Genomic DNA, 25,532 nt, shown 5'->3' with positions numbered 1-25,532 from the left:
CCTGTACAGTCGCCTCTCCAGTACCCCGTACAGTTGCAGCATAACCTCCCTGCTCTAAAATACAATCCCTCCAGCAATGAAGGTCACATTCCCTTTGCTTTCTTTTTTTAATTACTTTATTTTCAAAACTTTCGAAAAGCAATAAAACCAACAAGAACACATAAGCTCAGACGTTTGTGAAGATAAAATGAGCAAAGAGAAAGGACATAACATTAGAGGGATGCCTGTTGTACAGAGTGCTGAAAAGTGCTAACCATTAAGTCTCAATTGAGGGCCGTGAAAGATGAGCTGGGGGGAAATTGTTCATCTGCCCCCGGCCTCGTCTAGGTCGGCAAGAAATGTATCCCAGACGGCCGAAAATTTTTAATTGAATTGGTTCTCAAGAACCTGAGTCTCTCCATCTGTACGACTGAGATCATGTCAGCCGTCCATCTCCGGAGAGAAGGGGGAGAGGGTAATTTCCGTTCCCTCAGGATGAGTCTTTAGCGACAGTCATCCCAGGCACCAGACCCTTTACCAAATATCAATTTCCCCTTCTCGTCCTCCAAGGGACCAAAGTTCAGTTTGGCCATTTTCTTCTGCTTTATACCATTGTAAGAACTCTTTGTTGCTTTTTAAAGTTTTCCCAATCTTTGAGTTTCCCAATACTCTTGGTGACTTTGCACACACAAGCTTTCAGTTTGATGCCTTCCTTTATTTCCTTAGTTATCCATGGCAGGCTCTCCCCACCCTTACTGTCCTTGCTTTTAACTGGAATATACTTTTGTTAAGCACTGTGAAAAATCTGTTTGGAAGTCTTCCACTGTTCCTCAACCATCCCACCTGTGTTCCCAGTCTATCCTGTACAACTTCTCCCTCCTCCCTCCCTCGTTTAGGCAGAATACACTGGTTTTAGATCAAACTATTGCACCCTCCATTTGTATGAGAAACTCACCCATAGCATGATCACTCTTCCCAAAACGATCCTTAACTACAAATTGCTAATTTTACCTTTCTCACTGCACAAGACCAGATCCAAGACAGCACGTTCCCTTGTAGGTTCAGTAACATGTTGTTCAAGACAGCTATCACATATTATTCTGTGAAGTCCTCCTCAGGACTGCCTGGACCAACTTGATTCACCCAGTTAAACTACCCCACGATAACTGCTCGTGCCTCAGATATTTCTCCGTTTATTGCCTGTGCCACTGTGATGTAATTGTTCAGTGGCCGATAGACAACTCCCACCAGTGATTTTTCTCTTTACGATTCCTAATCGCTACCCAGATGGATTCAGCATTCTGCTCCTTAAATCTTGTATCGTCTCTCACTGTCGCCCTAATCTCATCCTTAATTAAGAGCGTTACCCCACCTCCCTTACCTTCCTGCCTATCCTTCCGTGTTACCTGATATCCTTGGATATTTAATTCCCAATCCTCTCCACCCTGCAACCATGTTTCTGTAATGGCCATTAAACCATACCCCTTTATACTGACTGGTGCCACGACTCACTGACCTTGTTACGAATACACTGGGCATTCAGGTAAAGTGTCCTTACAATCCAGTAACCTTTGCATCTTTTGCACTTGTCTTTTCTGCCCTTACTTTTCTCTTTTTTAACTTTTGCTTTTTCTTTATCTTTATCTTTGCTTTTCTGTTTTACTTTGTCCATACTTCTCCGATCTGTTGAACCTACCCCCCTGCTATTTAGTTTAAAGCCGAACCCACAGTCTCAGGTATGTGATTCACCAGGATCCGGGTCCCATCCTGGTTCAGGTGGAGCCGATCCCAATGGAACAGCTCCCTCCTTCCCCAGTACTGGTGCCAGTTTCCCGTGAATTCAAACCCACTTCTCCCACACCAATGGTGGAGCCGATCCCAATAGAACAGCTCCCTCCTTCCCCAGTACTGGTGCCAGTTTCCCGTGAATTCAAACCCACTTCCCCCACACCAATGGTGGAGCCGATCCCAACGGAACAGCTCCCTCCTTCCCCAGTACTGGTGCCAGTTTCCTGTGAATTCAAACCCACTTCTCCCACACCAATGGTGGAGCCGATCCCAATAGAACAGCTCCCTCCTTCCCCAGTACTGGTGCCAGTTTCCCGTGAATTCAAACCCACTTCCCCCACACCAATGGTGGAGCCGATCCCAATAGAACAGCTCCCTCCTTCCCCAGTACTGGTGCCAGTTTCCCGTGAATTCAAACCCACTTCCCCCACACCAATGGTGGAGCCGATCCCAATAGAACAGCTCCCTCCTTCCCCAGTACTGGTGCCAGTTTCCCGTGAATTCAAACCCACTTCCCCCACACCAATGGTGGAGCCGATCCCAATAGAACAGCTCCCTCCTTCCCCAGTACTGGTGCCAGTTTCCCGTGAATTCAAACCCACTTCTCCCACACCACTGGTGGAGCCGATCCCAATGGAACAGCTCCCTCCTTCCCCAGTACTGGTGCCAGTTTCCCGTGAATTCAAACCCACTTCTCCCACACCAATGGTGGAGCCGATCCCAATGGAACAGCTCCCTCCTTCCCCAGTAGTGCCAGTTTCCCGTGAATTCAAACCCACTTCTCCCACACCAATGGTGGAGCCAATCCCAATGGATCAGCTCCCTCCTTCCCCAGTACTGGTGCCAGTTTCCCGTGAATTCAAACCCACTTCTCCCACACCAATGGTGGAGCCGATCCCAACAGAACAGCTCCCTCCTTCCCCAGTACTGGTGCCCGTTTCCCGTGAATTCAAACCCACTTCCCCCAAACCAATGGTGGAGCCGATCCCAACGGAACAGCTCCCTCCTTCCCCAGTACTGGTGCCAGTTTCCCGTGAATTCAAACCCACTTCCCCCACACCAATGGTGGAGCCGATCCCAACAGAACAGCTCCCTCCTTCCCCAGTACTGGTGCAAGTTTCCCGTGAATTCAGACCCACTTCCCCCACACCAATGGTGGAGCCGATCCCAATAGAACAGCTCCCTCCTTCCCCAGTACTGGTGCCAGTTTCCCGTGAATTCAAACCCACTTCTCCCACACCAATGGTGGAGCCAATCCCAATGGAACAGCTCCCTCCTTCCCCAGTACTGGTGCCAGTTTCCCGTGAATTCAAACCCACTTCTCCCACACCAATGGTGGAGCCGATCCCAACAGAACAGCTCCCTCCTTCCCCAGTACTGGTGCCCGTTTCCCGTGAATTCAAACCCACTTCCCCCAAACCAATGGTGGAGCCGATCCCAACGGAACAGCTCCCTCCTTCCCCAGTACTGGTGCCAGTTTCCCGTGAATTCAAACCCACTTCCCCCACACCAATGGTGGAGCCGATCCCAACAGAACAGCTCCCTCCTTCCCCAGTACTGGTGCCAGTTTCCCGTGAATTCAAACCCACTTCCCCCCACCAATGGTGGAGCCGATCCCAACAGAACAGCTCCCTCCTTCCCCAGTACTGGTGCCAGTTTCCCGTGAATTCAGACCCACTTCCCCCACACCAATGGTGGAGCCGATCCCAATAGAACAGCTCCCTCCTTCCCCAGTACTGGTGCCAGTTTCCCGTGAATTCAAACCCACTTCCCCCCACACCAATGGTGGAGCCGATCCCAATGGAACAGCTCCCTCCTTCCCCAGTACTGGTGCCAGTTTCCCGTGAATTCAAACCCACTTCCCCCACACCAATGGTGGAGCCGATCCCAATGGAACAGCTCCCTCCTTCCCCAGTACTGGTGCCAGTTTCCCGTGAATTCAAACCCACTTCCCCCACACCAATGGTGGAACCGATCGCAATAGAACACCTCCCTCCTTCCCCAGTACTGGTGCCAGTTTCCCGTGAATTCAAACCCACTTCCCCCACACCAATGGTGGAGCCGATCCCAATGGAACAGCTCCCTCCTTCCCCAGTACTGGTGCCAGTTTCCCGTGAATTCAAACCCACTTCCCCCACACCAATGGTGGAGCCGATCCCAATGGAACAGCTCCCTCCTTCCCCAGTACTGGTGCCAGTTTCCCGTGAATTCAAACCCACTTCCCCCACACCAATGGTGGAGCCGATCCCAATGGAACAGCTCCCTCCTTCCCCAGTACTGGTGCCAGTTTCCCGTGAATTCAAACCCACTTCCCCCACACCAATGGTGGAGCCGATCCCAATGGAACAGCTCCCTCCTTCCCCAGTACTGGTGCCAGTTTCCCGTGAATTCAAACCCACTTCCCCCACACCAATGGTGGAGCCGATCCCAATGGAACAGCTCCCTCCTTCCCCAGTACTGGTGCCAGTTTCCCGTGAATTCAAACCCACTTCCCCCACACCAATGGTGGAGCCGATCCCAATGGAACAGCTCCCTCCTTCCCCAGTACTGGTGCCAGTTTCCCGTGAATTCAAACCCACTTCCCCCACACCAATGGTGGAGCCGATCCCAATGGAACAGCTCCCTCCTTCCCCAGTACTGGTGCCAGTTTCCCGTGAATTCAAACCCACTTCCCCCACACCAATGGTGGAGCCGATCCCAATGGAACAGCTCCCTCCTTCCCCAGTACTGGTGCCAGTTTCCCGTGAATTCAAACCCACTTCCCCCACACCAATGGTGGAGCCGATCCCAATGGAACAGCTCCCTCCTTCCCCAGTACTGGTGCCAGTTTCCCGTGAATTCAAACCCACTTCCCCCACACCAATGGTGGAGCCGATCCCAATGGAACAGCTCCCTCCTTCCCCAGTACTGGTGCCAGTTTCCCGTGAATTCAAACCCACTTCCCCCACACCAATGGTGGAGCCGATCCCAATGGAACAGCTCCCTCCTTCCCCAGTACTGGTGCCAGTTACCCGTGAATTCAAACCCACTTCTCCCACACCAATGGTGGAGCCTCACATTGAGCTGTCTGAATCTTCTTAACCCTGGGCCAATTTGCAGGTGAATCCAGAGAAGACCAATGTTTGGCTCTGCTTTATAATTTAGTCCCTAGCTACTCAAATTCCCACAGCAGGACCTCTTTCCTCATTCTCCCTACGTTGTTGGTGCCCACATGGACCATGACAACTGAATCTTTCCCTCCCACTGCTAATTCCTCAGGTCAGATAAGATGCCCCAAGCCCAGGCACCATGAAAGCAACAGAACATTTGGGACGTTCTATCCTCACGACAGAGAACTTTGTCTAGTTCCCTGACTATACTATCCCCATCACCACTACATTTCTCTTCTCTCCCCCCTCTTGAATGGCCGCCTGAACCACTGTGCCACAGTTAGGTTGCCCATCCTTCCTACAGCCCCCACTCTCATCCACACAGGGAGCAAGAATCTCAGACCTGTTGGACAAGCTGAAGGGCTGAGGCTCCTCCATCACTGTCTCTTGGATCCCACTACCCACCTCACTCACAGTCACACCCTCTTGTCCCTGACACAGACTGAAGTTGTGGCAGCTAATCTAATGGGTATGACTACCTCCTGAAACAGAGAATCCAGGTAACCCGCCCCCTCCCTGATGTGCCACAGTGTTTGAAGCTCAGATTCCAGGTCATCAACTTTGAGCCTGAGTTCCTCGAGCAGCCGACACTCGCTGCAGATGTGGTCACCAGGAACCGCAATGGGGCCCACCAGCTCCCACATCATGCAGCTACAGCACATCACCCGATCCTGCATCATCCCTACTTTATTTAATTAGTTGTAGTTTGGTGACTTTTTATTCATCCCCTCCAAACCCTCTACCAGCTAATCAACTGTTCCTCCTCACCGAAGCCTCTTGAGCCAAAATCGGTAAACTCTGCTCTGTCCACCAGTAAACTACACTGCGAAGCAACTATTAGTCCCGCCTTGTTAGTCCTGCGACAATCCCATCACTATTCTCATCAATATTCCTTTGCTGCCCCTGTAAGGTGACCAAACACAAGTTATAGAAGCAGTCGTGTCTGTGATTTAAAATAGAACAAAAGAATGCTACAGGCCAAACCAGCCAAACCTCTTTCTCTCACTCTCACACTCTCCCCAACAACACGCAGAGTTGGACCAGAGTCTGTATGTGTTTATCCGGCTTCCCCATCACATTCAATCTCTGCTGTTCCACTTCAACTTCTCCTGTGACAGTGAGTTCCACATTCCCTTCACTACGTTTCAAGCAGAGATGCGTTCTCCACCCACACCCAGTCCAATCCACCACTAATCTTAAATTCTGGCATCTGATCCTCCCTGACATCATATCCAGAAAAACATTCACAGCCTGTCCAGTCTTTCCCGTCAGTTCCATCCTCTCAGTTATGGGATAATTGTCAACTTTCTCCCGGGTTCTGTGCCCCTTGTTACAGTATCCCCTTTCTCCGTGTGTGTCAGTGAGAGAGCTGGGAAGTGGGAAATTTCAGCAGCTTGTAATAACTTGGCTCAAATTCCTGCGTCAGGATGCAGTCAGTCAATTGAGATCTGTGTTTTATTTATTTCAGGAGGAAGCTCGTCGGAAGAGGAGGTAGGACATGGTCTTTACTGAAACACAGTGTGGATTTGTAAAATAATTCCAATGTCACTGATGTTCAGTTTATAACCGGCTGTGTAATGTTTACAGGATCAGTGATGATGACCTGTTCCTGTCAGTGACACATGGCACCCTACCTGTTGAAAAATTCGATCACCCCTTTTCGTTGAACACAACGTTGAGAGAAATGTCTGATACAATTAAGCGAGGTAAACATTTACAGTTTCCTTTCTCCATGTTTGTGAACAATTTTAAGTGATATTTACTCACAAAGACTGTCTGTAACTCTGGGTGAAGACATCACTATCACATGGTCAGCTGGAGATGTCAGACCCCTGAACACACCTACACAGGGGGACGATACAACCAATACATGGGACTGTTAGATTACCCACTGAATCCTGAACCAATTCACACTGTATAAACATACCAAGACATCACCAGGTAATAAAAGCTGGCGTCTGTCATGTGACTGGGATTTTCAGAAAAATACATACGAGTCCTTCAGAGAAGGAAATCTGCGTCACTCAGCCGGTCTGAACCGTCCGTGACTGCGGACTCTGATTGACTCAGGTCTGCCCCCTGCTGGACTCACGAGTCTCACTATTATCAAACCCCCACATTGAAGCGTTGTCAGACTGAGCCCGGACACACCAACCAGCATTGACATTGGTCCAGATTTCATCTCGGGAGAAGCTCACACATCATAGCTGGCCTGGCAAAGCTCCCTCACACACATACACAGACCGACTGGCAGATTGTGGTCAAATCCTCAACAAAGCTTCCAAGTACCTCATGACCTGCTCATCTCCTCCCCACCTCCTTCCATTTATTCCAAGGTCTATTGCCCTCCCTAATCAGATTCCTTCTTCTTTAGACCTTTGTGTCTTCCACCTATCACATTGCAGTTTCTCACATCGTTCCCTATCATCCCCCCTCTCCCCTCCACCTACCTTCTCCCTCACCTGGACTTTCCTGGTGAGTCTTCCAGCTTTTGCTCGTCCCCCTCCCTCAGCTTCTTATTCTGCATCCTGTTGCCTTCCTCTCCAGTCCGGGTGAAGGGTCTCAGCCCAAAGTGTTCATTTCTCTCCGTAAACCGTGCGTGACTCGAGTTTGTCTGGCGTTTTGTGTGTGTGACCGGCAAGATTCCGGTTGTGAGTGAACCCAGTGACTGAGACTCCAGAGCCACCAGGATAGAGAGTTCCAAAGATTCACACCCCTCTGCGAGAAGAAAGTTCTCCTCTTCTCAATCCTGAATGACATTTCCCTTATTCAGAGTCGGTGAGCCCTGGTTCCAGACTCATCGGCCAAGGGAAACATTCTCCCTGCATCCAGCCCGTCGAGCCTTGTTAGAAATTTATACCTTTCCATGGAATTCCTCAACACAGCCAGGCTCCAGGGTGAGATTCCTCAGGAGGATGATCTGGGAAGGGGTTTGGCAGAAGTTTATTCACAGGGACAACAACACACATTTGTGGCCAGTAAACTGTGAACCTTCTGTGGTTGTTCACTGAGGCTCCAGTTACAGCTTTCGTTCACTTTATTTCTCCTCTCCCCACAAATCTGACTGCACGGAGATTTGATCATTTCGGAAGCCGGCACCTCCCTACACTGAATCCCCAGTGTTTCTGTGGCTGTCAGATCCTCGTTCCCTCCCCTCGGGTGGATCTTTTATCGAGTTGAGAAACAGGACATTCAGTGAAAAGCTGCAGCAACACCCCCACATCCTCTGTCGATATCTCATTCCAGTCATTGAGATATAAACATGGAATCAGGCCCTTCGGCCCACCTTGTCCATACTGTAATTATAAATAATGAGAAGGATAAATAACATTATAAATAATCAAAGATGTTTCAGTGATGCTGTAGTAATCTATATAAACACTTCCACTGTTCACTATACCACTAATATTGCTGTCATCTGCAAACTCACTAACCATACCATCTATATTCTCTTCAAAGGCCTCGTAAATCCCACGTGATCAAACCTTCTCTATGAGCCTTCCTCATGGAACCTTGTCAAAGGCCCTGCTGAAGTTCATGTGGACAATGTCCATCACCCTATCCTCAACGATCCTTTCTGTCCCCTCATCAAAGAAAAATTAATTAAATTTGTGAGTCACTATTTCCCAGGTATAAAACAGTATTGACTATCCTGACTCAGTCCCTGCCTTTCCAAATGCTGGTAAATCTGTCTCTCAGTGTCCATTCCAGTAATTGTCCCACCACTGATGTTCGGCTCAGTGACCTGGAGTTCCCTGGCCTGACCTTCCCATCCTTCTGAACTCCAGACAACACCTGAGCCACCCTCCTGTCTTCCAGCAGCTCACCTGTGGTGAAATGTGAAGCAAATTTATCCTCCAGGGCCCTGGAATTCGTTCCCTAGTCTGGAGGTATCAGACAGAGCAGATCACGGTCTGGGGCTCATCCACCTCTAATACCTCCAGCACCTTCGCTTTTGCACTGTGATATGTTCCAAGACATTACTGTTCATTTTCCTTAATTCCTTAGCTTCCGTGACCCTCTCCCTGGGAAATATTCATTTAAAACCTCCCCCTCTCCTTTTATCGATGACCACATTGACCCTCAGGGTGACCTGTTCGAGTCAGGGTGTCATACATTTGACCCAATGTCCATGCGGACTGTGTTTCCCAGTGAGCTGGTGCCATCTGCCCACATTTGGTCCAAAACCCAATAAAACTCTTCAATCCATGTACGATCCACTGTAGATTCTTTTAAACGTTGCTTATTTCCAGCAGCTCATTCCAAATATGCACCACCCTGTGTGTGAAGAAAATGTTCCTGATGTCCCTTTAAAATCCATCACCTCTGATCATAAACCTTTGCACTCCTGTTCTTCACACACCCTCTCTGGGGAAAATCCCTAATGTGGAAGGGGATGGGGACCGGAGTGACAGGGCTGAGGAAGGGGAAAATCCCTAATGTGGAAGGGGATGGGGACTGGAGTGACAGGGCTGAGGAAGGGGAAAATCCCTAATGTGGAAGGGGATGGGGACCGGAGTGACAGGGCTGAGGAAGGGGAAAATCCCTAATGTGGAAGGGGATGGGGACCGGAGTGACAGGGCTGAGGAAGGGGAAAATCCCTAATGTGGAAGGGGATGGGGACCAGAGTGGCTGAGGAAGGGGAAAATCCCTAATGTGGAAGGGGATGGGGGCGGGAGTGACAGGGCTGAGGAAGGGGAAAATCCCTAATGTGGAAGGGGATGGGGACCGGAGTGACAGGGCTGAGGAAGGGGCAGTTGATATACAAGTTGATGCATTGTGTAATGGGACTGTGAGGAAGAACAGACAGATGATGGGGCAGAATTGCAGTCGGTGGGATGAGCTGTAGTCAAACGGGGGCAAAATCAGAAAGAGTGACCGATACAGGACTGAAGGTGAATGCACTCGGGACAGAGAATAAGGTAGATAATCTTGTTGCATAGTTAGAGACATATGACATCGTGGGCATCACTGAATCGTGGCTGAAAGAAGATCATAGTTGGGAGCTGAACATCCAAGGATACACATTGCATCGGAAGGACCGGCAGGTAGGCAGAGTGGGTGTGGTGGCTCTGTTGGTAAAAATTGAAATCAAATCCTCAGAAAGAGGTGACACAGGATTGGAAGGTTTGGATTCTTGTGGGTCGAGCTAAGAGACTGCAAAGGTAAAAAGACCCTGTTGGGAGTTAGACACAGTCCTCCGAACAGTAGCCAGGATTTGGGATATACATTACAATGGGAGATAAAAAGGACCTGTAATACGGGCAACGTTCCGATAATTATGGGTGATTTCAATATGTAACTGGGTTGGGAAAATCTGGTTGAGCTGGAGCCTGAGAAATGGAATTTGGAGGTTGTCTATAAGATGGCTTTTAGAGCAGCTTGTGCTCGAGCATACAAGGAGATCATGTATTCTGCATTGAGTGTTGTGTAATGAACCGAATTTGATTGGGGAGCTTAAGGTAAAGGAACCTTTAGTAGATAGTGATCATAACATGAGAGAATTCACCCTGCAGATTAACAGGGAGGAGATAAAGTCAGATGTATTAGTATGACAGTGGAGTAAAGGGAATTACAGAGGCATCAGACAGGAGCTGGCCAAAGCTGATGGGAAAGAGACACCTTCAGGGATGGTTCAAAGTTCAAAGTAATTTTATTATGAAAGGACATGTGTCACCATATACAATGATGAGATTCATTTTCTTGCGGGCATACTCAGTAAATCCCATAACCATAATAGAAGCAATGAAAGACTGCATTAACAGGGAGGACAACCAGTGACAACAAACACAAAAAGAAGCAACACAAAAGAAATAATACTGATAAATATCAAGAACCTGGGAAGAGGAGTCCTTGACAGTGAATCCATCGACTGTGGGAACAGTTCAGTGACGGGGCAAGTGAAATGGAGTGAAGTTATTCCCTCTGGTTCAAGAGCCTGATGGTTGAGGGGTAATAACTGTTCCTGAACCTAGTGGTGTGAGTCCTGAGGCTCCTGTACCTTCTTCCTAATGGCAGCAGTGAGAAGAGAGCATAGCCTGGGTGGTGGGGGTCCCTGATGATGGCTGCTGATTAGTGTTGGATGACAGCAGATTAGCAATGGCTGGAGTTTCTGGTGGCAATTCGGAAGATACATCCCAAATATGAAGAAGAATTCTAAAGGGAGAATGAGGCAAACACACCTGAAATAAAAGAGGGCATAGAATATAGCAAAAAATTAGTGATAAGTTAGAGCATTGAAATCTTTTAAACGCCAACAGAAAGCAACTGAAAAAAGGAATGAGGAGAGAAAAGATGAAATAATAAAGTTAGCTAGCAAATAATATAAAAGAGGATATGAAAAGATTTTCAGATACATAAAGAGTAAAAGAGAGGTGACGGTCTATGATAATGCCGGGTGTATGATAATGCATTGTGGTGAAAGGAACAATAGTGCAGACTGTTATCCAAATGGGAAGAAAATTCAAACATCAGAGGTGCAGAGGGATTTAGTGGTCCTCATGCAAGACTCCCCGAAGGTTAATTTACAGGTGGAGTCTGTGGTAAAGATGGCAAATGCAATGTTGATGTAACTCTCGCTTCAGCTAGCAGCTTAATATTGGGGGTGATGGTCCTCAGCCCGGCCAAACTTAAGAAATCTCATTTGGGTGGATACTGCGTGATGTGTTCCCGTTACAAATCAGTACCCCACAATTACAGACAGTACAAAATATGCAATTAAACGATTGAGCTTTATAATTCTTAATAATTCCTCCTATCTCAGAAAGGATATGTTGTCGTTGGAGAGAGTTCAGAGAAGGTTCATGAGGATGATTCCAGGAATGAAAGGGTTAACACACGGGGAGTGTTTGTCAGCTTTGGGCCTGTACTCACTGGAATTTAGGAGGATGTGGGGGATCTCATGAAACCTACCGAATGTTGAAAGTACTCGATAGCGTGGATGTGGAGAGGATGTTTCCTATGGTGGGAGTGTCCAGAACTCGAGGGCACAGACTCATAATTGAGGGATGACCCTTTAGAACAGAGTTGAGGAGGAATTGTTTTTTAGTTAGAGTGTAGTGAATCTGTGGAATATTCTGTCACAGAGAGCTGTGGAGGACCAGACGGTGGGTATATTTAAAGTGAAAATTGATCGTTTTCTGACTGGTCAGTTTATGGAGAGGGCAGATGTAGTGGGTTTGAGTGGAATCTGGGATAGGCCATGATGGAACAGCGGAGCAGACTCGATGGGCTGAATGGCCTAATTCTGCTCCTATATCTTATGGTCCTCTGGTCTATTCATTATTCATTATCTTGCATACCCATGTCTCTGGGAAATACACTGAGGGCCTCTCCCATCTCCTGTGACTCCAGGTGGAGTGGCACGGTAGTGTAGTGGTTAGCACAACGCTTCACAGTACAGATGACAAGGGTTCAATTCCCACTGCTGCCCGCACGGAGTTTGTACGTTCTCCCCGGGACCATGTGGGTTTCCTCCGTGTGCTCCGGTTTCCTCCCACAGTCCAGAGATGTACCGGTTGGTCAGTCATTGTAAATTGTCCCATGATGCGTCTGGGATTAAATCAGGGTATTGCTGTGTGGTGTGGATCGAAGGGCTGGAAGGGCCGATTCCCCTCTGTATCTATTAAACTGATCCTTAATGAAAAACCCTGCATCTGGACAGAGAGTGGAGTGTGTGGGTGATGAGGGGCTGTGTGGGAGGGGGTTTGAGGGAAGGGGATAAAGATCCCTTATAAATTATTCCCCTCTCACCTTAAATCTACACCCTCTGGTTTTAGACACCTTATTCTGGAAAAAGACACGTTATCTATGCCCCCTATGATTTTATATACTTTGACCAGGGGTCACCCCTACACTCCAGGGAAATAGCCCCAGCTTATCCACTCTCTCATTTTAAACCAAGCCCTCCAGTCCTGGTAACATCCTCCTGAAACTTCCTGTCCAGTGTGATGACATCCGTCCCATAGTCCGGGAACCAGGAATGCACACAGTACTCCGAGTGTGGTCTACCATCGATGTCAACGGCCTTGGTGAAGTCCATGTGGACAATGTCTACCACCCTGTGCTGGACAATCCTCCGTCACCTCTTCAAACAACTCAATCAGATTTGTGAGACGTAATTTCCCGAGCACAACGTCATCCTTGTCTTTCCAAATGTTGCTCGATCCTGTCCTCAGAAACTTCCCAACCACTGACGTTAGACTCAGTGTCCTGGAGTTCCCTGGAGTGATCTTCCAGCCCCATTAACGAAATGCACAACCTCAGCACCTTCCAATAATCTGGGACATCAGCTGTGGTTAAATGCAAAGCAAATGTATCTCCCAGGGTCCTGTAAATGAATCCCCTGTCCTTTTTTGTGATTTATTTTTTTATTGAAGTTCATCAAACAAACATTTCCATAAGATGTATTTCAGACATTGTACATATATATGATATAATCATATATATCACAAAATATCCACAAAGTATTTATCTGAGGAAAGTATTTCCACTTATAGAAAAGAGTGGAGAAAAAAAACAAGAAAACGGAAAGAACCATGTACAAGTAGGGAGTGATCTTTTTACAACGTATTCATTGATTTGTGAGAATAAAATCAGACCTATGAGGTGTTATGTCATTAAACCATTTTCCCAGTATGAATCAAATTGTTCCAGCTTATGATTAACAGAGGCTGATATCTTCTCCATTTTGTAAATGTCCATTGTAATTTCCATCCATGCATTTAAAGTTGGGCTCTCCTGTGATAACCATTTGCTAGTAAGAGTCTTTTTACCGGCCCCCAGCAGTATATTCATTAAATATTTATCTCTTTTCAACCATTCTTGAGGTATATATCCAAAATATATGGTCTTACTCTCTAAGGGTATTTCACATTTAAAGATGTCTTGTAGGGCATTGTGTATCCCCCTCCAATACTTTTTGATAACAGGGCAGTCCCACAAAATATGATAATGATGAATCCCTATCCTAATGAGGGTCTGAGGGGGTTGGGGTAAAACAAAGGGGCAAAAGGACCCTCATTAGTTCCCCCTCCACACACCGTTCACCCACAGGATTTCCAACCCTCCCCCACCCGGTTCTGGTACCATCTGCCATTCATCTCTCCCCTAATGGTTCCCATCATCAGCTCAGACTGCCCCACCCTCCCCCGAAACTTCGTCCATCTTCCTCTCACCGTTTTGTCTGTGTGTCTGTCTTCATCTATCATTCACTTCCCAATGTCTCCCAACTCCAGTCCACATCCCCACCGCTCCCATACAGGGAGCAACCTGCTCATCAAACCTCAACCCTCCTCAGTCCACACTCACCTCATACTCGTCTCATCATCCCTCACCCCTCCTCAGTCCACAGTCACCTCAGACTCGTCTCATCATCCCTCACCCTCCTCAGTCCACAGTCACCTCAGACTCCTCATCATCCCTCACCCCCTCCTCAGTCCACAGTCACCTCAGACTCATCATCATTCCTCACCATCCTCAGTCCAGTCAACTCATACTCGTCTCATCATCCCTCACACCTCCTTAGTCTACAGTCACCTCATACTCGTCTCATCATCCCTCACACCTCCTTAGTCTACAGTCACCTCAGACTCGTCATCATTCCTCACCCTCCTCAGTCCAGTCAACTCAGACTCCTCATCGTCCCTCACCCTCCTCAGTCTACAGTCACCTCAGACTCGACTCATCAAACCTCACCCCTCCTCAGTCCACAGTCACCTCAGACTCCTCATCATCCTTCACCCATCCTCAGTCCACAGTCACCTCAGACTCCTCATCATCCTTCACCCATCCTCAGTCCACAGTCACCTCAGACTCCTCTTCATCCTTCACCCATCCTCAGTCCACAATCAACTCAGACTCGTCTCATCATCCCTCACCCCTCCTCAGTCCACAGTCACCTCAGACTCCTCATCATCCCTCACCCCACCTCAGTCCAGTCACCTCAGACTCGTCTCATCATCCCTCACCCCTCCTCAGTCCACAGTCACCTCAGACTCCTCATCATCCCTCTCCCCTCCTCAGTCCACAATCACCTCAGACTCCTCATCATCCCTCACCCCTCCTCAGTCCACAATCACCTCAGACTCCTCATCATCCCTCACCCCTCCTCAGTACACAGTCACCTCAGAATCGTCTCATCATCCCTCACCCCTCCTCAGTCCACAGTCACCTCAGACTTGCCTCATCATCCCTCACCCCTCCTCAGTCCACAGTCACCTCAGACTCGTCTCATCATCCCTCACACCTCCTCAGTCCACAGTCACCTCAGACTCCTCATCATCCCTCACCCCTCCTCAGTCCACAGTCACCTCAGAATCGTCTCATCATCCCTCACCCCTTCTCAGTCCACAGTCACCTCAGACTCGTCTCATCATCCCTCACCCCTTCTCAGTCCACAGTCACCTCAGACTCATCATCATCCCTCACACCTCCTCAGTCCACAGTCACCTCAGACTCGTCTCATCATCCCTCATCCCTCCTCAGTCCACAGTCACCTCAGACTCATCATCATCCCTCACCCCTCCTCAGTCCAAGGTCACCTCAGACTCGTCTCATCATCCCTCATCCCTCCTCAGTCCACAGTCACCTCAGACTCCTCATCATCCCTCACCCCACCTCAGTCCAGTCACCTCAGACTCGTCTCATCATCCCTCACCCCTCCTCAGTCCACAGTCACCTCAGACTCCTCATCATCCCTCTCCCCTCCTCAGTCCACAATCACCTCAGACTCCTCATCATCCCTCACCCCTCCTCAGTCCACAATCACCTCAGACTCCTCATCATCCCTCACCCCTCCTCAGTCCACAGTCACCTCAGACTCCTCATCATCCCTCTCCCCTGCTCACTCCAAATTCACCTCAGACTCGTCTCATTATCCCTCACCCTTCCTCAGTCCACAGTCACCTCAGACTCGTCTCATCATCCCTCTCCCCTCCTCAGTCCAGTCACCTCAGACTCTACATCATCCCTCACCCTTCCTCAGTCTACAGTCACCTCCGACTCCTCATCATCCCTCACCCCTCCTCAGTCCACAGTCACCTCAGATTTGTCTCATCATCCCTCATCCCTCCTCAGTCCACAGTCACCTCAGACTCGTCTCATCATCCCTCTCCCCTCCTCAGTCCAGTCACCTCAGACTCTACATCATCCCTCACCCTTCCTCAGTCCACAGTCACCTCCGACTCCTCATCATCCCTCACCCCTCCTCAGTCCACAGTCACCTCAGACTCGTCTCATCATCCCTCACCCCTCCTCAGTCCACAGTCACCTCAGACTTGTCTCATCAACCCTCATCCCTCCTCAGTCCACAGTCACCTCAGACTCGTCTCATCATCCCTCACCCCTCCTCCGTCCAGTCACCTCAGACTTGTCTCATCATCGCTCACCCTCCTCAGTCCACAGTCACCTCAGACTCCTCATCATCCCTCACCCCTCCTCAGTCCACAGTCACCTCAGACTCGTCTCATCATCCCTCACCGCTCCTCAGTCCACAGTCACCTCAGACTCGTCTCATCATCCCTCTCCCTTCCTCAGTCCAGTCACCTCAGACTCTACATCATCCCTCACCCTTCCTCAGTCCACAGTCACCTCAGACTCGTCTCATCATCCCTCACCTCTCCTCAGTCCACAGTCACCTCAGACTCCTCATCATCCCTCACCCCTCCTCAGTCCAGTCACCTCAGACTCTACATCATCCCTCACCCCTCCTCAGTCCACAGTCACCTCAGACTCGTCTCATCATCCCTCACCCCTCCTCAGTCCACAGTCACCTCCGACTCCTCATCATCCCTCACCCCTCCTCCGTCCACAGTCACCTCAGACTCGTCTCATCATCCCTCTCCCCTCCTCAGTCCAGTCACCTCAGACTCGTCTATTCATCCCTCACCCATCCTCAGTCCACAGTCACCTCAGACTCGTCTCATCATCCCTCACCCCTCCTCCGTCCACTGTCACCTCAGACTCGTCTCATCATCCCTCATCCCTCCTCAGTCCACAGTCACCTCAGACTTGTCTCATCATCGCTCACCTCTCCTCAGTCCACAGTCACCTCAGACTCCTCATCATCCCTCACCCCTCCTCAGTCCACAGTCACCTCAGACTCGTCTCATCATCCGTCACCGCTCCTGTCCACAGTCACCTCAGACTCGTCTCATCTTCCCTCATCCCTCCTCAGTCCACAGTCACCTCAGACTCGTCTCATCATCCCTCACCCCTCCTCAGTCCACAGTCACCTCAGACTCCTCATCATCCTTCACCCCTCCTGTCCACAGTCACCTCAGACTCATCTCATCATCGCTCTCATCTCCTCAGTCCACAGTCACCTCAGACTCCTCATCATCGCTCACCCTCCTCAGTCCACAGTCACCTCAGACTTGTCTCATCATCCCTCACCCCTCCTCAGTCCACAGTCACCTCAGACTCATCATCATCCCTCACACCTCCTCAGTCCACAGTCACCTCAGACTCGTCTCATCATCCCCCATCCCTCCTCAGTCCACAGTCACCTCAGACTCATCATCATCCCTCACCCCTCCTCAGTCCAAGGTCACCTCAGACTCGTCTCATCATCCCTCATCCCTCCTCAGTCCACAGTCACCTCAGACTCCTCATCATCCCTCACCCCACCTCAGTCCAGTCACCTCAGACTCGTCTCATCATCCCTCACCCCTCCTCAGTCCACAGTCACCTCAGACTCCTCATCATCCCTCTCCCCTCCTCAGTCCACAATCACCTCAGACTCCTCATCATCCCTCACCCATCCTCAGTCCACAATCACCTCAGACTCCTCATCATCCCTCACCCCTCCTCAGTCCACAGTCACCTCAGACTCATCTCATCATCGCTCTCATCTCCTCAGTCCACAGTCACCTCAGACTCCTCATCATCACTCACACCTCCTCAGTCCACAGTCACCTCAGACTCCTCATCATCCCTCACCCCTCCTCAGTCCACAGTCACCTCAGACTTGTCTCATCATCCCTCATCCCTCCTCAGTCCACAGTCACCTCAGACTCCTCATCATCGCTCACCCTCCTCAGTCCACAGTCACCTCAGACTTGTCTCATCATCCCTCACCTCTCCTCAGTCCACAATCACCTCAGACTCGTCTCATCATCCCTCACCCCTCCTCAGTCCACAGTCACCTCAGACTCGTCTCATCATCCCTCACCCCTCCACAGTCCACAATCACCTCAGACTCATCATCACTCACCCCTCCTAAGTCCACAGTCACCTCAGACTCCTCATCATCCCTCACCCCTCCTCAGTCCACAGTCACCTCAGACTCCTCATCATCCCTCACCCCTCCTCAGTCCACAGTCACCTCAGACTCGTCTCATCATCCCTCATCCTTCCTCAGTCCACAGTCACCTCAGACTCCTCATCATCACTCACACCTCCTCAGTCCACAGTCACCTCAGACTCGTCTCATCATCCCTCACCACTCCTCAGTCCACAGTCACCTCAGACTCGTCTCATCATCCCTCACCACTCCTCAATCCAGTCACCACAGACTCGTCTCATCATCCCTCACCCCTCCTCAGTCCAGTCACCTCAGACTCCTCATCATCGCTCACCCTCCTCAGTCCACAGTCACCTCAGACACGTCTCATCATCGCTCACCCTCCTCAGTCCACAGTCACCTGAGACTCGTCTCTTCATCACTCACACCTCCTCAGTCCACAGTCACCTCAGACTCGTCTCATCATCCCTCACACCTCCTCAGTCCACAGTCACCTCAGACTCGTCTCATCATCCCTCATCCCTCCTCAGTCCACAGTCACGTCAGACTCATCATCATCCCTCACCCCTCCTCAGTCCACAGTCACCACAGACTCGTCTCATCATCCCTCACCCCTCCTCAGTCCACAGTCACCTCAGACTCCTCATCATCGCTCACCCTCCTCAGTCCACAGTCACCTGAGACTCGTCTCATCATCACTCACACCTCCTCAGTCCACAGTCACCTGAGACTCGTCTCATCATCACTCACACCTCCTCAGTCCACAGTCACCTCAGACTCGTCTCATCATCCCTCACACCTCCTCAGTCCACAGTCACCTCAGACTCGTCTCATCATCCCTCATCCCTCCTCAGTCCACAGTCACGTCAGACTCATCATCATCCCTCACCCCTCCTCAGTCCACAGTCACCTCAGACTCGTCTCATCATCCCTCATCCCTCCTCAGTCCACAGTCACCTCAGACTCCTCATCATCCCTCACCCCTCCTCAGTCCACAGACACCTCAGACTCCTCATCATCCCTCACCCCTCCTCAGTCCACAGTCACCTGAGACTCGTCTCATCATCACTCACACCTCCTCAGTCCACAGTCACCTGAGACTCGTCTCATCATCACTCACACCTCCTCAGTCCACAGTCACCTCAGACTCGTCTCATCATCCCTCACACCTCCTCAGTCCACAGTCACCTCAGACTCGTCTCATCATCCCTCATCCCTCCTCAGTCCACAGTCACGTCAGACTCATCATCATCCCTCACCCCTCCTCAGTCCACAGTCACCACAGACTCGTCTCATCATCCCTCACCCCTCCTCAGTCCACAGTCACCTCAGACTCCTCATCATCGCTCACCCTCCTCAGTCCACAGTCACCTCAGACACGTCTCATCATCGCTCACCCTCCTCAGTCCACAGTCACCTGAGACTCGTCTCATCATCACTCACACCTCCTCAGTCCACAGTCACCTCAGACACGTCTCATCATCCCTCACACCTCCTCAGTCCACAGTCACCTCAGACACGTCTCATCATCCCTCACACCTCCTCAGTCCACAGTCACCTCAGACTCGTCTCATCATCCCTCATCCCTCCTCAGTCCACAGTCACCTCAGACTCATCATCATCCCTCACCCCTCCTCAGTCCACAGTCACCTCAGACTCGTCTCATCATCCCTCACCCCTCCTCAGTCCAGTCACCTCAGACTCGTCTCATCATCCCTCACCCCTCCTCAGTCCACAGTCACCTCAGACTCCTCATCATCCCTCTCCCCTCCTCAGTCCACAATCACCTCAGACTCCTCATCATCCCTCACCCCTCCTCAGTCCACAATCACCTCAGACTCGTCTCATCATCCCTCACCCCTCCTCAGTCCAGTCACCTCAGACTCGACTCATCATCGCTCACCCTCCTCAGTCCACAGTCACCTGAGACTCGTCTCATCATCCCTCACCCCTCCTCAGTCCACAGTCACCTCAGACTCATCATCATCCCTCACCCCTCCTCAGTCCACAGACTCCTCATCATCCCTCACCCCTCCTCAGTCCACAGTCACCTCAGACTCGTATCATCATCCCTCACCCCGCCTCAGTCCACAGTCACCTCAGACTCCTCATCATCACTCACCCCTCCTCAGTCCACAGTCACCTCAGACTCCTCATCATCACTCACCCCTCCTCAGTCCACAGTCACCTCAGACTCATCATCATCCCTCACCCCTCCTCAGTTCACAGTCACCTCAGACTCGTCTCATCATCCCTCACCACTCCTCAGTCCAGTCACCTCAGACTCCTCATCATCGCTCACCCTCCTCAGTCCAGTCACCTCAGACACGTCTCATCATCGCACACCCTCCTCAGTCCAGTCACCTCAGACTCGTCTCATCATCACTCACACCTCCTCAGTCCACAGTCACCTCAGACTCGTCTCATCATCCCTCACCCCTCCTCAGTCCAGTCACCTCAGACTCGTCTCATCATCCCTCACCCCTCCTCAGTCCAGTCACCTCAGACTCCTCATCATCGCTCACCCTCCTCAGTCCAGTCACCTCAGACTCGTCTCATCATCCCTCACCCCTCCTCAGTCCACAGTCACCTCAGACTCCTCATCATCCCTCACCGCTCCTCAGTCCACAGTCACCTCAGACTCGTCTCATCATCCGTCACCCCTCCTCAGTCCACAGTCACCTCAGACTCATCATCATCCCTCACCCCTCCTCAGTCCACAGTCACCTCAGACTCGTCTCATCATCCCTCATCCCTCCTCAGTCCACAGTCACCTCAGACTCCTCATCCCTCACCCCACCTCAGTCCAGTCACCTCAGACTCGTCTCATCATCCCTCACCCCTCCTCAGTCCACAGTCACCTCAGACTCCTCATCATCCCTCTCCCCTCCTCAGTCCACAATCACCTCAGACTCCTCATCATCCCTCACCCCTCCTCAGTCCACAATCACCTCAGACTCCTCATCATCCCTCACCCCTCCTCAGTCCACAGTCACCTCAGACACGTCTCATCATCACTCACACCTCTTCAGTCCACAGTCACCTCAGACTCGTCTCATCATCCCTCTCCCCTCCTCACTCCAAATTCACCTCAGACTCGTCTCATTATCCCTCACACCTCTTCAGTCCACAGTCACCTCAGACTGGTCTCATCATCCCTCTCCCCTCCTCACTCCAAATTCACCTCAGACTCGTCTCATTATCCCTCACCCTTCCTCAGTCCACAGTCACCTCAGACTCGTCCCATCATCCCTCTCCCCTCCTCAGTCCAGTCACCTCAGACTCTACAACATCCCTCACCCTTCCTCAGTCCACAGTCACCTCCGACTCCTCATCATCCCTCACCCCTCCTCCGTCCACTGTCACCTCAGACTTGTCTCATCAACCCTCATCCCTCCTCAGTCCACAGTCACCTCAGACTCGTCTCATCATCCCTCTCCCCTCCTCAGTCCAGTCACCTCAGACTCTACATCATCCCTCACCCTTCCTCAGTCCACAGTCACCTCCGACTCCTCATCATCCCTCACCCCTCCTCCGTCCACTGTCACCTCAGACTCAGCTCATCATCCCTCACCCCTCCTCAGTCCACAGTCACCTCAGACTCGTCTCATCATCCCTCACCCCTCCTCCGCCCAGTCACCTCAGACTTGTCTCATCATCGCTCACCCTCCTCAGTCCACAGTCACCTCAGACTCCTCATCATCCCTCACCCCTCCTGTCCACAGTCACCTCAGACTCGTCTCATCATCCCTCACCGCTCCTCAGTCCACAGTCACCTCAGACTCGTCTCATCATCCCTCTCCCTTCCTCAGTCCAGTCACCTCAGACTCTACATCATCCCTCACCCTTCCTCAGTCCACAGTCACCTCAGACTCGTCTCATCATCCCTCTCCCCTCCTCAGTCCAGTCACCTCAGACTCTACATCATTCCTCACCACTCCTCAGTCCACAGTCACCTCAGACTCGTCTCATCATCCCTCACCCCTCCTCAGTCCACAGTCACCTCCGACTCCTCATCATCCCTCACCCCTCCTCCGTCCACAGTCACCTCAGACTCGTCTCATCATCCCTCTCCCCTCCTCAGTCCAGTCACCTCAGACTCTACATCATCCCTCACCCTTCCTCAGTCCACAGTCACCTCCGACTCCTCATCATCCCTCACCCCTCCTCCGTCCACTGTCACCTCAGACTTGTCTCATCATCCCTCATCCCTCCTCAGTCCACAGTCACCTCAGACTCGTCTCATCATCCCTCACCCCTCCTCCGTCCACTGTCACCTCAGACTCGTCTCATCATCCCTCATCCCTCCTCAGTCCACAGTCACCTCAGACTTGTCTCATCATCGCTCACCCTCCTCAGTCCACAGTCACCTCAGACTCCTCATCATCCCTCACCCCTCCTCAGTCCACAGTCATCTCAGACTCCTCATCATCGCTCACCCCCTCCTGTCCACAGTCACCTCAGACTCATCTCATCATCCCTCACCCCTCCTCAGTCCACAGTCACCTCAGACTCGTCTCATCATCCCTCACCGCTCCTGTCCAGTCACCTCAGACTCGTCTCATCTTCCCTCATCCCTCCTCAGTCCACAGTCACCTCAGACTCGTCTCATCATCCCTCACCCCTCCTCAGTCCACAGTCACCTCAGACTCATCTCATCATCGCTCTCATCTCCTCAGTCCACAGTCACCTCAGACTCCTCATCATCGCTCACCCTCCTCAGTCCACAGTCACCTCAGACTCCTCATCATCCCTCACCCCTCCTCAGTCCACAGTCACCTCAGACTTGTCTCATCATCCCTCATCCCTCCTCAGTCCACAGTCACCTCAGACTCCTCATCATCCCTCACCCCTCCTCAGTCCACAGTCACCTCAGACACGTCTCATCATCGCTCACCTCTCCTCAGTCCACAGTCACCTCAGACTTGTCTCATCATCCCTCATCCCTCCTCAGTCCACAGTCACCTCAGACTCCTCATCATCACTCACACCTCCTCAGTCCACAGTCACCTCAGACTCGTCTCATCATCCCTCACCACTCCTCAGTCCACAGTCACCTCAGACTCGTCTCATCATCCCTCACCACTCCTCAATCCAGTCACCTCAGACTCGTCTCATCATCCCTCACCCCTCCTCAGTCCAGTCACCTCAGACTCCTCATCATCGCTCACCCTCCTCAGTCCAGTCACCTCAGACACGTCTCATCATCGCTCATCCCTCCTCAGTCCACAGTCACCTCAGACTCCTCATCATCCCTCACCCCTCCTCAGTCCACAGTCTCCTCAGACTCCTCATCATCCCTCACCCCTCCTCAGTCCACAGTCACCTCAGACTCGTCTCATCATCCCTCATCCCTCCTCAGTCCACAGTCACCTCAGACTCCTCATCATCCCTCACCCCTCCTCAGTCCACAGTCTCCTCAGACTCCTCATCATCCCTCACCCCTCCTCAGTCCACAGTCTCCTCAGACTCCTCATCATCCCTCACCCCTCCTCAGTCCACAGTCACCTCAGACTCGTATCATCATCCCTCACCCCTCCTCAGTCCACAGTCACCTCAGACTCGTATCATCATCCCTCACCCCTCCTCAGTCCACAGTCTCCTCAGACTCCTCATCATCCCTCACCCCTCCTCAGTCCACAGTCACCTCAGACACGTCTCATCTTCCCTCACACCTCCTCAGTCCACAGTCACCTCAGACTCGTCTCATCATCCCTCACCCCGCCACAGTCCACAGTCACCTCAGACTCATCATCATCCCTCACCCCTCCTCAGTTCACAGTCACCTCAGACTCGTCTCATCATCCCTCACCACTCCTCAGTCCAGTCACCTCAGACTCCTCATCATCGCTCACCCTCCTCAGTCCAGTCACCTCAGACTCGTCTCATCATCACTCACACCTCCTCAGTCCACAGTCACCTCACACTCGTCTCATCATCCCTCACCCCTCCTCAGTCCAGTCACCTCAGACTCGTCTCATCATCCCTCACCCCTCCTCAGTCCACAGTCACCTCAGACTCGTCTCATGATCCCTCACCCCTCCTCAGTCCACAGTCACCTCAGACTCGTCTCATCATCCCTCACCTATCCTCAGTCCACAGTCACCTCAGACTCCTCATCATCGCTCACCCTCCTCAGTCCAGTCACCTCAGACTCGTCTCATCATCCCTCACCCCTCCTCAGTCCACAGTCACCTCAGACTCGTCTCATCATCCCTCACCCCTCCTCAGTCGTCACCTCAGACTCATCATCCCTCACCTCTCCTCAGTCCACAGTCACCTCAGACTCCTCATCATCGCTCACCCTCCTCAGTTTAGTCACCTCAGACTCGTCTCATCATCCCTCACCCCTCCTCAGTCCACAGTCACCTCAGACTCGTCTCATCATCCCTCACCCCTCCTCAGTCGTCACCTCAGACTCATCATCCCTCACCTCTCCTCAGTCCACAGTCACCTCAGACTCCTCATCATCCCTCACCCCTCCTCAGTCCACAGTCACCTCAGACTCCTCATCATCCCTCACCCCTCCTCAGTCCACAGTCACCTCAGACTCCTCATCATCCCTCACCCCCCCTCAGTCCACATTCACCTCAGACTCCTCATCATCCCTCACCCCTCCTCAGTCCACAGTCACTTCAGACTCGTCTCATCATCCCTCACCCCGCCTCAGTCCACAGTCACCTCAGACTCATCATCATCCCTCACCCCTCCTCAGTCCACAGTCACCTCAGACTCGTATCATCATCCCTCACCCCGCCTCAGTCCACAGTCACCTCAGACTCATCATCATCCCTCACCCCTACTCAGTCCACAGTCACCTCAGACTCAGCTCATCATCCCTCACCCCTCCTCAGTCCGCAGTCACCTCAGACTCCTCATCATCCGCCACCCATCCTCAGTCCACAGTCACCTCAGACTCCTCATCATCCCTCACCACTCCTCAGTCCGCAGTCACCTCAGACTCCTCATCATCCGCCACCCATCCTCAGTCCACAGTCACCTCAGACTCATCTCATCATCGCTCTCATCTCCTCAGTCCACAGTCACCTCAGACTCCTCATCATCACTCACACCTCCTCAGTCCACAGTCACCTCAGACTCCTCATCATCCCTCACCCCTCCTCAGTCCACAGTCACCTCAGACTTGTCTCATCATCCCTCATCCCTCCTCAGTCCACAGTCACCTCAGACTCCTCATCATCGCTCACCCTCCTCAGTCCACAGTCACCTCAGACTTGTCTCATCATCCCTCACCTCTCCTCAGTCCACAATCACCTCAGACTCGTCTCATCATCCCTCACCCCTCCTCAGTCCACAGTCACCTCAGACTCGTCTCATCATCCCTCACCCCTCCACAGTCCACAATCACCTCA

At 51.4% G+C, this 25,532-nt stretch overlaps 1 protein-coding gene across 1 annotated transcript in view; it reads left to right on the top strand.

Annotated features, from left to right (window-relative positions):
• Positions 1–25,532, top strand: part of LOC140719149 (zinc-binding protein A33-like) — a 193,157-nt gene that overhangs the window by 33,001 nt on the left and 134,624 nt on the right. Inside the window, exons 4-5 of the mRNA XM_073033564.1 lie at positions 6,385–6,407; positions 6,504–6,622. Of these exons, the coding sequence (XP_072889665.1) occupies positions 6,385–6,407; positions 6,504–6,622 (142 nt within the window). The remainder of the gene's footprint in view (positions 1–6,384; positions 6,408–6,503; positions 6,623–25,532) is intronic.

Source organism: Hemitrygon akajei, chromosome 2 (genome assembly GCF_048418815.1).
Source record: "Hemitrygon akajei chromosome 2, sHemAka1.3, whole genome shotgun sequence".
In the NCBI taxonomy this organism is placed as follows: Eukaryota; Metazoa; Chordata; class Chondrichthyes; order Myliobatiformes; family Dasyatidae; genus Hemitrygon; species Hemitrygon akajei.
The sequence above is the reverse complement of the archived record's forward strand: the minus strand, read 5'-3'. Positions and strand labels throughout refer to the sequence as shown.